The 12,470-nt window shown below is 35.8% G+C and overlaps 1 protein-coding gene across 1 annotated transcript in view; it reads right to left on the reverse strand.

The window, feature by feature from the left end:
* Positions 1-4,579: 4,579 nt before the first annotated feature.
* The window catches only part of PARVA (parvin alpha), a 67,077-nt gene continuing 59,186 nt past the window's right edge, over positions 4,580-12,470 (reverse strand). Inside the window, exon 13 of the mRNA XM_035550456.2 lies at positions 4,580-9,632. Within this exon, the coding sequence (XP_035406349.2) occupies positions 9,556-9,632 (77 nt within the window). The 3' untranslated portion in view covers positions 4,580-9,555. The remainder of the gene's footprint in view (positions 9,633-12,470) is intronic.

Consider the following 12,470-nt stretch of genomic DNA (forward strand, 5'->3'; position numbering starts at 1 on the left):
TAGGTTATCTTATGGCCAGCTGCCCCACCCTTATTGTGTTACATAAGGATTCTGCAAACTATAGTGTTCACACAAAGATATTTCTTTCTCTTCCCCTTACCCTCTGCTTTTATTCTGAGTTTACTTCTTTAGAGATAGATAGTGTTCTTGTGGGAAGGCTCCACCAGGTACCTGTGCGCCCGCTTCTCGTTTGCATTAAGAGTTCCTACAGTGACACGAAGAAGTTTAGTGTTAAGTAAGATTCAGGCCTTGATTTCTGTGAGGGTCAGACAGGCGTGGGCTATTGTTAATGTGATTTTTTTATTATTATTATTTCTTTAAAATTGCGTAAATACAGTTTGTACTGCTTCTGTTTTGACAGGCTGTACTCAGTAGGGGCTCAGATTACCCTCTCTGCAATTTACACATGAGAAGTTTATTTGGGTTTGGTATTGCTCTGTTAAGAGAAGGCACAGTGATTCAAATACAAGTACTGATAGGGATCCTGAGCTATTCAACCTTTACATTTGAGAGATAGAGGAAAAAAGTTCCCAGATAGCAAAATTATGAAAATCACAAAGGGAAATGCCATCTAATATTGCACTTTTGGGCTCCTCTGCTGAAAATACAACAACCACAAAAATGTTTTCCACTCATCAGAATCAAGACTAGGTCTAATTTTCCAATGTGTTAAAATTGTGCATTTCTTTTTTTTTTTTTTTGTTCTCTTATAGTTTACATGGTAAAAAAACAAACCAGATTAATTACAATATTTTAACAGTCTGTCAAATAAGGCACTTCTGTTGCTTATTTATTGACGTAATGCATTCATGGGCATCTCTTTCTGTAGTATTATCTCATAAAAATACACATGTAAGTTTAGTACAAACCATAAAAATGTATTGTAGACTTCAGCTAATCTGGTATCTTTCATTTGCAAGAAAGATTTGGGTGGAGGCCAAGTTAATTAAAACCAGAATAGAAATGTGTTCTATTCATGAGTCATATACCTCTGACTCACAATAGAGTCTGTGCAGCTAATGGGTTAATTTGTCCTGATAACACAGAAAAAATGAAGCTAGAGGTTATGACACTGTTTGAACTGAGTGCTGGTTTCAGGCAGTAGATGTAGAAGGTTTTTATGCAATTACAGATACAGATCTGCTCTAATGATGTTGTTTCTGTCTATTCAAGTGCCACTGCAAACTGTTCAGAAAGATCTGGAGGTCTGGAAGGCTTAGAAATCCAGGATTGACACCTTCCTTACTTTATTACTGTAACAATATACACGTTAAAGTGTTTGAGCTACTACCACATAGACAAAAGTCTAACTCACACATATGGAACTTGTAATGCTGTAAATCACCTCCTAGATGATGGCCCTGCAGTATTTTCATGGGCCAAATTCCTCCCCAAGCAACCTAACAAATGCACATACTTATTTGCTTCAGTGGCTTGATGCTGAGCACCTAGATATGTTTACCACATGCAGTGTGGTAATCTTTTAAGCCTTTGTAACACCTCTTGTCCCTTTTTTCCTAAGGACTGGCATTCCACACAAGCCTCATTAGTAACTTTCTAGCTCCCTGTTTTACACCACAACATAAAGACACACACTAGGTACTGAAAGAGGAACTTGATTCCTAATCCATACCTATCATAATCTTCTGTGTAAAGTACATTTATAGCTTTCCACCTCCCACATTCCTGCAAGACTGTGAGCTTTTCAAGTTGAGGACTCTATCACAGCATACGTTCACAGAACTGCTAGTGCAACAGACCCTGAAGGCATGGATATGAAACAAACAGCAAGCACACCTGAGTTATATCTGCCTAAAACTTAGTGCCAAGGTTGAAAGTAGACAGCAGCATTCTGCTACTCTGCAACAGATTTAGTTATCTGATCTCCAAGGGCCTCACAAGACAAGACATAAATTATCCTAGTTTTTCAACCCTCATGCAGGTGAAACTCTTAATGAATACAACACTGGACAAGAAGCATATATCTTTTATGAGCTAATTTACGAAGTGGCTGTCAGGGATCCTTTGAGGAAAGCAGGCCTTGAAGGTAATGGTTTTGAGGGGGTAATTACATAGGATAGTGCTTGGATGTGAAGACGATATAATGCAGGCCTTGGTGTAAATGAGACTGGGTCTTCCCACGGTGGTATGGATATTTACCCATTTCTAGGTAAAGCAGACTCGAAGAAACCACAGAGGACTTTTTTCACATATTTGAAGTTAATTCAGTATTTTCCTGAACTGGGGCTAAAGCCTTCAGCACCTTCCAAATTTCAGACTGTGCACAGGAATATAACATACTCACCCCTTACCTAGGTGTTGTCATCCAATACAAATAAATAAATGTTACATAAAAACAAACAAAAAAGGTTCTGGTCACAGTGATTTCACCCTACCCTTACCCCTTGGACATAATTTAATAGTTCTCATCTGTACGACTAATATAATAGTTATAAGTTTGGCATGTGATCCAATTGACTAATCATTCAGAGACATAACTACAGTCAGTACCATTCATTCCTCCCAGTATCACAAGTCCTAAGCACTGAATAGTGCTGATTAGTCACAGCTGAAGACTTTAGAGCCCCAACATGCTTGTTTAGTATTAATTATTTTCACTGAATTGGAATAGTGCAAACATCCAAGAAGAAGAAATAGTTAAAAGATGTTTTCAGGCTTGTACCCTATAAAATTAAACCGAACCAAGTAGGAAACAGTCTGTGCGGTCTGCCACAACATGGAGATCTCAGAAGGAAAGCAGAAGATGCTCTCCCTTGTTTCCTTCCCCAGTTAATGTAAGTGGCATGGCCCTAGGCAGATTTTCAGCTCCACACACAGAATACAGGCACCAAGGTTGCGATTCTGGAAAATCTATTCAAACACCACCTTCCCCTGAAGGCGTCTACATTTTTATTTGAAAATTTCCTAGCATTTTATGCTTGCACATGTTCAGAGCTGACCCAATCTCAATGGGACTGAGTAGTTCTAGTTTTAATCTAAATGGAATCCAAAAATGAGATGCAGCACTCAATACAATACTTGCATTCAGAGAAGGCCCAAGAAACCTTAACTGACTTGACAGACAAAATGCAGTCATGTCTGTCAATTTCCTTAAACACAGCTTGTAGATGAGGGAAGCAGGGGATGAAACTACTTGCTTTGGTGAGGAAATGCACACCTAACTCAGGCTGCAGGTTGTGCAGGGTAGCAGTATCTTCACTTGGGGCTGTTTTGCACACAAAATAACAGCAGAGTCTTGTATAAAAACTCAGCAGTAACTTTCCATTGAAACAGACATGACGTTAGTTCTGGTCCCTCTTCAGAATATTTCAGTATTCTAGCACCCTTTAATAGTTTAAAATACAGGGGTAAGCTTTAGAGGAGGCTCCGAAGATATATTCTTCCCTCAAAACCTTTTCCACCTTTTCAACATAACCACCAGTTATGCTCCTTCTTCTGCTCTTTTTCCCTCTTTCAGTTAATGTGGAATTATTTTATATATAAAGGTGCAACTGCAGCTTGGAAGTGAACAATGCCCTGCCAACAACACTAAAAAAAGTTTATCACCTTAAATTCATATTGCAGGTTACAGTACTCTTCTAAAGAGAAGAAATGACTCCCGTGGGTGCAGAAAGGCATTGAAATCCATGTCTTTCACTTTCTAGGTGATTAACAATGAAGAAATTGAGGTAGCTAGACCATCACCTTTTTATTGTACTGCAATATATGACTGCAAGTCTACTTGCTCTTCAGGACAAAACCCATAAAATTTGCAACAAAACTTGGGACAAAAGCTGGAAGTGCATATGGTGGGGCTTAAGACTGTGGATCCAAAGCAGATATACTTCTTTCCAGCTCTGAGTAATAGTGCTGGGATTGAAGAATGGCATTAAAACTCACCCTGTCCTTAGTGCTCCCTGTTGATTAGGCAGCTCTGCTTGGTAGTTTCAGCTTTACAAACAGACTAAAGATCAAACACCTGCTTCTGGATTCATTCCAGTAATTCAGTGGCTAAAAACGTTGATCTGTAACACTTTAGATGCCTATAGTTTTGACTGGTTCCAAGTTCTGCACTGAAGCTCCTGCATTAAAGGATCACAACAAAAACAAGTTTATAAAAAATTGATGTAAAATCTTCCTAGATGCAGTTATTTTTTGAAATGGGCAGTTTAATTTTGATAATTTTAACATTTCACTAACATTTTCTTAAATTTTAAATAACAAAACTACCCTGAAGAAAATTGTATTATAACCAGCTGAAAAATCCTCCCTAAGGAGCTCAACATAGCAATATTAAAGCAAAGGCATGCTTTGCCATTTTGAGTCAAATACAAAATTTTCCTGACCTGCTGCTGTTAATCATTTTGAGCATATGCTTACATGTCCGTTTCTGCCAACCCACTTTCAGCTGTCACCAGCCCCCACAGAAAATAATAAACACCGAGTACACCCACAAGGAAGTAACTGAGAATGGCTTAGATGCATAGAGAGGTCTGGAAGTTCTGAGAACATAAAACCATACGGCCTTCCTAGCTTTTTTCATATATGTCATACTTTGGCCCAACAACAACATACAGTGTTGAATTTCAGGTGCAAATTTTATTGTGGATCATAACAAAAGTTTCAGAAGAAAAAACAAAGGAAAAATCAGCAGTGGAGTGTCACTTACTTACAGAGTACGTAAAAGAGATTCTGTGAAAGCTACTAACTCTGGAGTTGAAAACAACAGCTTAATTTAAACTAAGCATTATTTTCAGATACACACCTTAAGAAGTGAATTTTGCAAATATTGTTTTTTCTTGAATTTGATCTTAAGATTTGGAAGCAAATATTTAAATGACACATTGCTGCTGTGTAGCACTGAACTATTAAACAGAAAAAAAATTCATTATTACTAAAAGAAATAGGCACACAGAAAATATTGTCAAAATACGTTAACATTAGCCCTAGTAAATGTCAAATGACTCAAAAAATCTTTGGAATATCTGTGGTTGTTGAGGTATGCAAAATTTTTTGGAATTTTGATGTTACTATCTCAATTTTTCCTGTGATACAATAAAAATCATACTTAAAACTAATTATAACTTCCTACAGTTGATTTCGTCTGCCTTTACTTGTACTTTAAAGAGAAAATCCACATTCATTCTCATAGTAAAATGGCAAAGGTAACACTACAGAAAATCCTGCAAGAGGTCTTTCAAGGCACTGTTCTCTTTTTGGGTGTTTGGCATACACACAGGCCATGCATGGTGGCTGTTATGCTGGGAAGACAAGAACAACATAACCTAGACCTAAAGCTAGTATATAGTGTATTAAATACCATAGGTATCTTTCTCTAATGAAATGAAACTCATCACTTCTAAAAGCCATTCTGCTTTACAATATTGTGAATTGCAGTAAGGTATCTGCAAAATTAAGCTAAGATAGGAATTTAAAAACATACTTCATGAAAATGAGTACGGAAAAAGGTCAACCAGGTATCATTTATGTCAATCAATATAGTTTGCCTGAATGCAAACCATTCCCAAATACTGTAACCCTCTGTAAAAAAGGAACAAATGCTCTCTTCATCTAATAGCACTGATTTACGTGCCAACAAGCAACTTGGTCCACTGTCAACAGAAATAGATGAGGACCTTATCCAGCACTTGCTGGTCCACTTGAGCTCCTTAACTATGTAGCTGCAAGAGCTACTGCTCCCCCTGTAATAGGGAAATATCTACTGACTAAGAGATGTGAAGAACTACATATCCTGCAGTCAGCTCATTCAATAGGAGACTCAGTGAGTCCATACTTCATCAGAAACACAGAGCACTACAATTGGGCCTGATGTGTGTGTCTCAGGTAAAATCAAAAGGATTTCTTTGATACCTTCTTCTAGGGCCTGTTCTTTATGGCAAATAAAAGCCAGTCAGCTTAGAAAGAAACATGGAAGGAGCTGATCTTAAGATATTAGGATTTTAGATAATTATTTTGACATCTTTTTGATATACTAAGAATCTGTAGCTCCTCTCTGAAAAACTAATTTCTGTGTGGTTGACAGAGCATAAAAGAATCCATCAATAGGGAGTTGTTGCCCGTCTCTAAACACAAAACAAACCCAGCTACCATACTACTGCGATGGCAAATAGATGGATTAGAAGTAAGGGAAACACAGAAAAATGTTCTTTTGGCAGTTTCATAATGCCCCATGAACAGAAATGTTTACTGTCTTTCAGTTCCTCATATCAGGCTAACAACTTCCTGGTTTTCAAGGGTCTCAGCAACCTGTGGGCCTTCAGATGACAGAACACTACAGACACAATGGCCAGGTGCATGAGACCCAGATACCACCATGAGATCTTAAAGGCAGCCCAAAGTGCTGAGATAGCACCCTCAAGATCAGTGGCTTCCTCTGGAGTCAGAGAAACAGGCTTCTCCAGGTGACTGTTCATATCTTACATGGGCTAAATCCATCGATTTGGATCTATTTAAGCATTTAAAGTCATTATAAATAAGACCAGGATTGACCTAAAACTTAAACAACTTCTATCCTAACATAAATTGTGAAAGCAATTCTGTAGTCATTTGTACATTGACATACATACTGTGTAATGACAATACAAGCATCATAGGTGTGAGCAGAATTTGGCCCAACTAATGTAACATTTTAGTTCCCTGCAGGAAGGCGCTGGCCTACACTGATTGCTGAAGAGCCAACTACCTACAGTAGTATTCTATATTTCTATAATATTCTGTATCAAAGCAATAAATATTAGATATAATCTGTATATTAGATTTCATATTTATTTGATAGCTATTTAAATCTATACTGTCAAAATATAAGCAGTGAGCCACTCCTACCTGGCAGCATACACTATTTGTGTGAATGTGTTAAAACTATCACATGGGCCTATATTTACACAGGGCACTCTTGATTATATAGCACTTATAATTTACGTAAATTCTTACTATAGGACAGATATTTGTGTAGCGGTTGGATGTTGTTTAAATGTTTCCATGATTCTGCATAATTGCATTTCAGCATGAGCATTTCACAATTCTGTGTTAGTTTTAAGTTTTTTACAGGTGGAAAATTGAGTCTAAGAGACTTCAAAATCTCCAATACTGTTACACCAATATAACACAGAAACACGTTTTCAAGTCCAAGCAAAAAACAGTTTCACTGTTCCTAACCTTTTTCTTTTGCATACATAAATCTCCTCTTTAAAGAAAGTGCACTCCTGGAAACCAGGACAATCAAAATATTTTGGCATTGCTAAGACTTTAAAGAGTGTTGTTTCAGCTGAGGAGGATCTGCAGAAAAAAACATCATATATTTGTTAATGAACTACTACAATTACTATAATCTAAGTCTGCAAATGGAAAACTTACATGTCAGACATTGAAATAGGCTGAAATTGCTGCTGGTATACATGAGAAGCTCCATCTCATTTTGCTCAAAAAATACTTGGTTAACTCCTATTGTGCAGCTTCTCAGAACGATCAGTAATATTAAAGATATAAAGCAAACGTTCATTTTGACAAAGGTCCAGTTATTTACCTATCATAAAAGGCAAATAATCATTTTCTGTACCTCTAACTTCAGAAACTCAGTTAAAAAAACATAGAGGTAAACAAATATTTTAATGAAAATATTTAGAAGGTATGTGACAGTAAGATATCAACTTCTGAGTTCAGAGAATATCCTGATATTATCCTTTGAATTAAGTAATGACTTTTCTTTGCAAAAGTTGGTATTTCCTTATTGAGATTTATTTATTTACAGAAAAATTTCTGTAGCCCTCCAGCAGAAGTCAATATCATCTTGATATTTAACATAGTTGATGTTCACCAAAGACAGAATGTAATTGCTTCTCTTCCCTTTATGCTAATGTTGCACTGGAAAGCACTAATTAAAAATAGAAGCCCTAAAAACTGAAAAATATGTTATGCTTTGTATGATAAGTAACATACAGCTGTTACATACTGTTCTTGCCAGCACTACATTTCTTCAGACCAACAGTCTTAAGAGCTGACAGACTTCCTTTCCCTTTCACCTATACTAGTTTTGCCATAATTGGATGACTATTGAAAAGTCTCTCTCCTGCACTAAGCAGTCCAAAGACTTCTAAACAGTAGGCCAATAATTTCTGCCTAAGGATTTTTTTCCTTACTCTGTAACCCACGATCCCAAGAATCTTTGATTGCATTGAAACGCTTCTCTTAAAAAGGTATCTAAAACTAACATTAAGACTTCTAACAAATGATTAATTTACTCCTCAGCTTATACCAGTGCGGGTTTTAATGATTTATACTCATGCCAGGCAGTCTCTACAGATTCTTCATGGAAACATAACTGGTGCTTGACAGCAGTCTAAGGGAAGAATCAATTCCCATTTGTCTTTTATGTCTGTTAAAAATAAAACTAAAACCAAACAGGTAACAGCTTACATTTGGTCATGATTAGAAAAAAATATTCTTTATAGCCATATAAAATGACCAAAAAAATCTTACACTGTAACAGAATCTTTGCAGATGGGAGTAGTTTTGACCTAAAAACAGTGCTTTTATATCTGAAAGGCTACAGGAATGTTTCTGGAAAATATATATTATTCTTTATGTTGGACATTAAGCAGCAAAATACATTAATCATAAATTCAATCAAAGGAACAGATTCTAAATCTTCTTTAGCAATAAATTTAGATTTAAAACCTGGGAATCCTGTGTTCCAACAATTAAAAGAAAAACAAGTCATTCTTTTACTTTCTAATACTATGCTAATAATACAAATAATATAGGGAAACTGTATTATACAGGTGTGCTATGCTGAAATGCGTACTTTAGGAAAAAAAAAAGAGAGGAAGAGAAAGATCTCTTCCTTGAACAAAACTAAGTGAACAAGCTGCAAAGTGTATTTGGTGGAATGTTCAATACATATTTAAAGCAGAGTATCACATTATAGTAAGTCTGAAAGAATAAGTAGCAACTTCAGTTTGTACCCATAAAATTCAAACCTAACTAAATAAATTAATCAGATTAAGTGCTTGAGAAAGTCTGTTCTTTTTAGCTGTGATGTGAACAGTATTTTACTGTTTCTCCCCATGCATATGTCTCATAATTAGAATGCAACCATCTTACCATGGAGAGTAAATATCCTTCCCCTCCCCAGATTAGAAAAGATATATGTAAAAACGTTAAAATAGATGCTTCATACAGAAACTTCCTATGTTTGACTTCAAAGTCTAACCTGAACTAAAGTTACTAAATCTTCTTTCATTGCTGTTCCACCTATTACAAAACAGTGTAATGATGCAGTTATTATTGAGACATAGATTCTCTGAGAAGATAACCAAGTACATTCCTTGAAACTTCTTTTCATAATTTGTATTAGTTTTACACAGCCTTAGCTTTAAACCTGCTATGAAAATAGATGTGTGAGAATAGTCAATTAAAGATTCTTCAGATAAATGGTTTAACTCCTTTTAGGACAAAGATACAGAGAAATACTGATGAAAAATATGCTAGTTATGACGCTTTCTTTGTTAAGACTCCTTTACGTCCCAAATTAATTCTTCACTCCACGTTCCTGTATTTGGTAAACAAGTTGTATAGTACTCTTAGTGTAGACTTCAAGTCACAATTTACAATATCTAGAAAAAAGACAAGGAAAAAACTATTAGTAACTTTATAAGCCAAAACATTTTCAGAAGAAGTGCCCCTTCTCTATTTCCTCTCTTTGCTCAGATTCATATCCATAAACATTAGAATCACAAAGATAGTAAAAAAGAGTAGAAATATAAGCAAATAACATGTAAACTGTCAACTCAAAAATAATTTTCTCAACCACTTTCAGTTAGGGAAATAAATGGCTAATGCTCATGATGTAGAAATGCAACCAAATTGTAAAGGCCCATGAGACAACTTTTACATAGTATCACATATACTGACGACTGAATCTTCCGTTAGTTGTAGCCAAAAAGTAACAACCTCAAAAATAAATAAATAAATAAAATAAATAAATAAAATAAAAAAAAAAACAGGCAAGAACAAATTGAACTTTTCTGTAGGGATTTTGCAGGTCTTGGCCCATACTGGGTTGCAACTTCCTTTATTAGGTCTAATTTTGGCAAGATAATTAGATGCAAGGTTAAAATCTGAAAATTTCCAAAGGATCTAAAAAGCTAGGTATACAAGTGCCCCTTGAAGACTTTTCTGAAAATGCTTTAGGTTAGCTGATGTACATGGCTGAATCAGTTGTTAGACGCTCAACATCTAAAGTAAATTATTTATGTGAAACAAAAAGCTAATGAATACCTGCTGTTTCCAAGGGAAGTTGTTGAGAAAGTCAATATTATTTCACAAGAAATCTATAAAACAAACTGACATGTACTACTATAGCAGTCTACATTAGTGCTTCAAGGGATATTCAACCTCAAATAGGAACTTAGAATTGCCCATCAGAAAGGCCCCATCTCTTTCTGTTGACTGTATAGGAACTCAATCTCCTAACTTTGGTCCTTGGGATTGGCCATGAAGGCAGAGGGCAGATGGTGTGCATACTCCCACTGTTCTCAAAGCCTCCAAGTAAACCTAGTAAATCGTGTATGTAATCACCAGGTGGTTTTGTCGGTTTTGCCATTATATTTATCTATACTGATGCTTCTCACAGATTGCAAAGGGGTTGTACTTTGAACAATACATCCAGTCACAGCTATGCATGGTGTCCTGAAGTATGCTAACTGAAGGGCTAAAGATATTAGCAACATGGCACACTGACACCTATGGACAAAGTGAAAACAACCAAACCTAGATTTAATGATTAAATTATGCATGAAACAATGGTTTTGTGACTCTTAATAAACCAGATCAAAAATGCTTACTATAAAATGAAGAGAAAATGTTAAAAGCTACAGGAAGGGCATGTTGCCCCACAACACCGTGTTACACTCTGTATGTAACACTGTATATATCTCAGGAAGTTTCCTCTGTGATGCCAACAGCAAGCTGCATAACACCTTCATTTACTAATACAGAACTTCAAATGAATGAAGAGAAATTGACAGGTATTTGCCAAGTCACCATAAAATTCCACCACCACAACAGAATTCCACAGAAAGGTCCACACTAAAAAGCAGTGTGCTCACAGAGGAAGATGAGTTATTTCCATTGCTAATTGTGTTTGACTAACATAAAACATTTTACTGGTTGAAATTTTCAAAGAGAGAAACTTAAGTTTGGCTTTGATGTACATGTTTCAAGAAGTAATCTGAAAAAGCTCAAACTGCAAAGGAATTTGTTATAGACTCAGTAGATTAATGTTCTGGCAATTTTTAAAGTAAAAGGTCATGGAAAGCTTTTTAAAACCCTTTCAATTATATTGCAAACAAGCCAAATAAACTGTTGACCCCATAAAAATCATTGGTTTTCATACTCATTTACTTAACCACATTCTTTTTTCCACTAAATATGTTTTTCATATTCTGAAGCACTTTTCAGCATTTTTTTTCCTCAAGAACCTCAAAGAAACAGTGTAGGAATTTAAAGAGTATTTAGTATACACTTCTGGGGTAAGATCCTTTTCAATACTCTTTTGCTCACTGGAAATTTTAAGTGTGGGCATTGTGCCCAATGTAACAACACATAAAACAGATGTGTTTTTCCATTCACATTGGGCAGGAAGTTTCATATTAAGTATTTCAGTAATTGCACAAGAAATGTCTTAAATATGCTGAAATATCCTTATGGCTTGATTTATACTGGAAAAATTAGCCGTCCCCTAGAGCAATAAATACCTGAAAAATTAAATGCCATAAGAATTTTAAACCTCCATGGGGAGTAAGGAATCACAAGTACTCTCTGTTTTACTTGGATCCCCAGATTTCACTATTTCCCCCTTCTCTTTTTGACTTTTTCAAACATAAAAATTTGTGAGACAGTCACCACTGGTGTAGTTAAGCATGATTGTGGATAAGAGTTCAAGCAATCAATAGAAGTGAAAAAATAGGCTGAGTAAGTCCAGATTAAATGCACAAGCAGCATAGGCTTACTCCTGAGACAATTTTTGTGTGCGCGTGCCTACTGCTGTTAAGATGGAACACATACAGTGAATCAAGAGTCTTATATCCAGCCTGAAAAGTTGGATTTAAACCTTGCATTTATATGACTGAGGAGGAGTGGAATCCTGGTCCTGCTAATGTCAGCAACAAAACCTTCACTGAAGACATGCTTTACTTTCAGTTTCTAGCTCTAAATCTGATTTAAAATATGCATGATTAGGTCCTGCACTCAAAGACAGTTAAATGAACATTTGAAATTTTTCTTCCACAACATCTATATCTTTTAAGAAAATCTTGTAAGTTACACTGGAATACTTGAAGTTTAGTATAAAGATGTGGGACAGGGGAAAATGGAGCAATTGGAGCAATTCATATTTGCAAGTGACACCGTTCACAATTACGTTCTTCTTCTTTCATTGCATATCTGAATAC

The sequence above is a fragment of the Cygnus atratus genome, chromosome 5 (genome assembly GCF_013377495.2).
Source record: "Cygnus atratus isolate AKBS03 ecotype Queensland, Australia chromosome 5, CAtr_DNAZoo_HiC_assembly, whole genome shotgun sequence".
Taxonomy (NCBI): domain Eukaryota; kingdom Metazoa; phylum Chordata; class Aves; order Anseriformes; family Anatidae; genus Cygnus; species Cygnus atratus.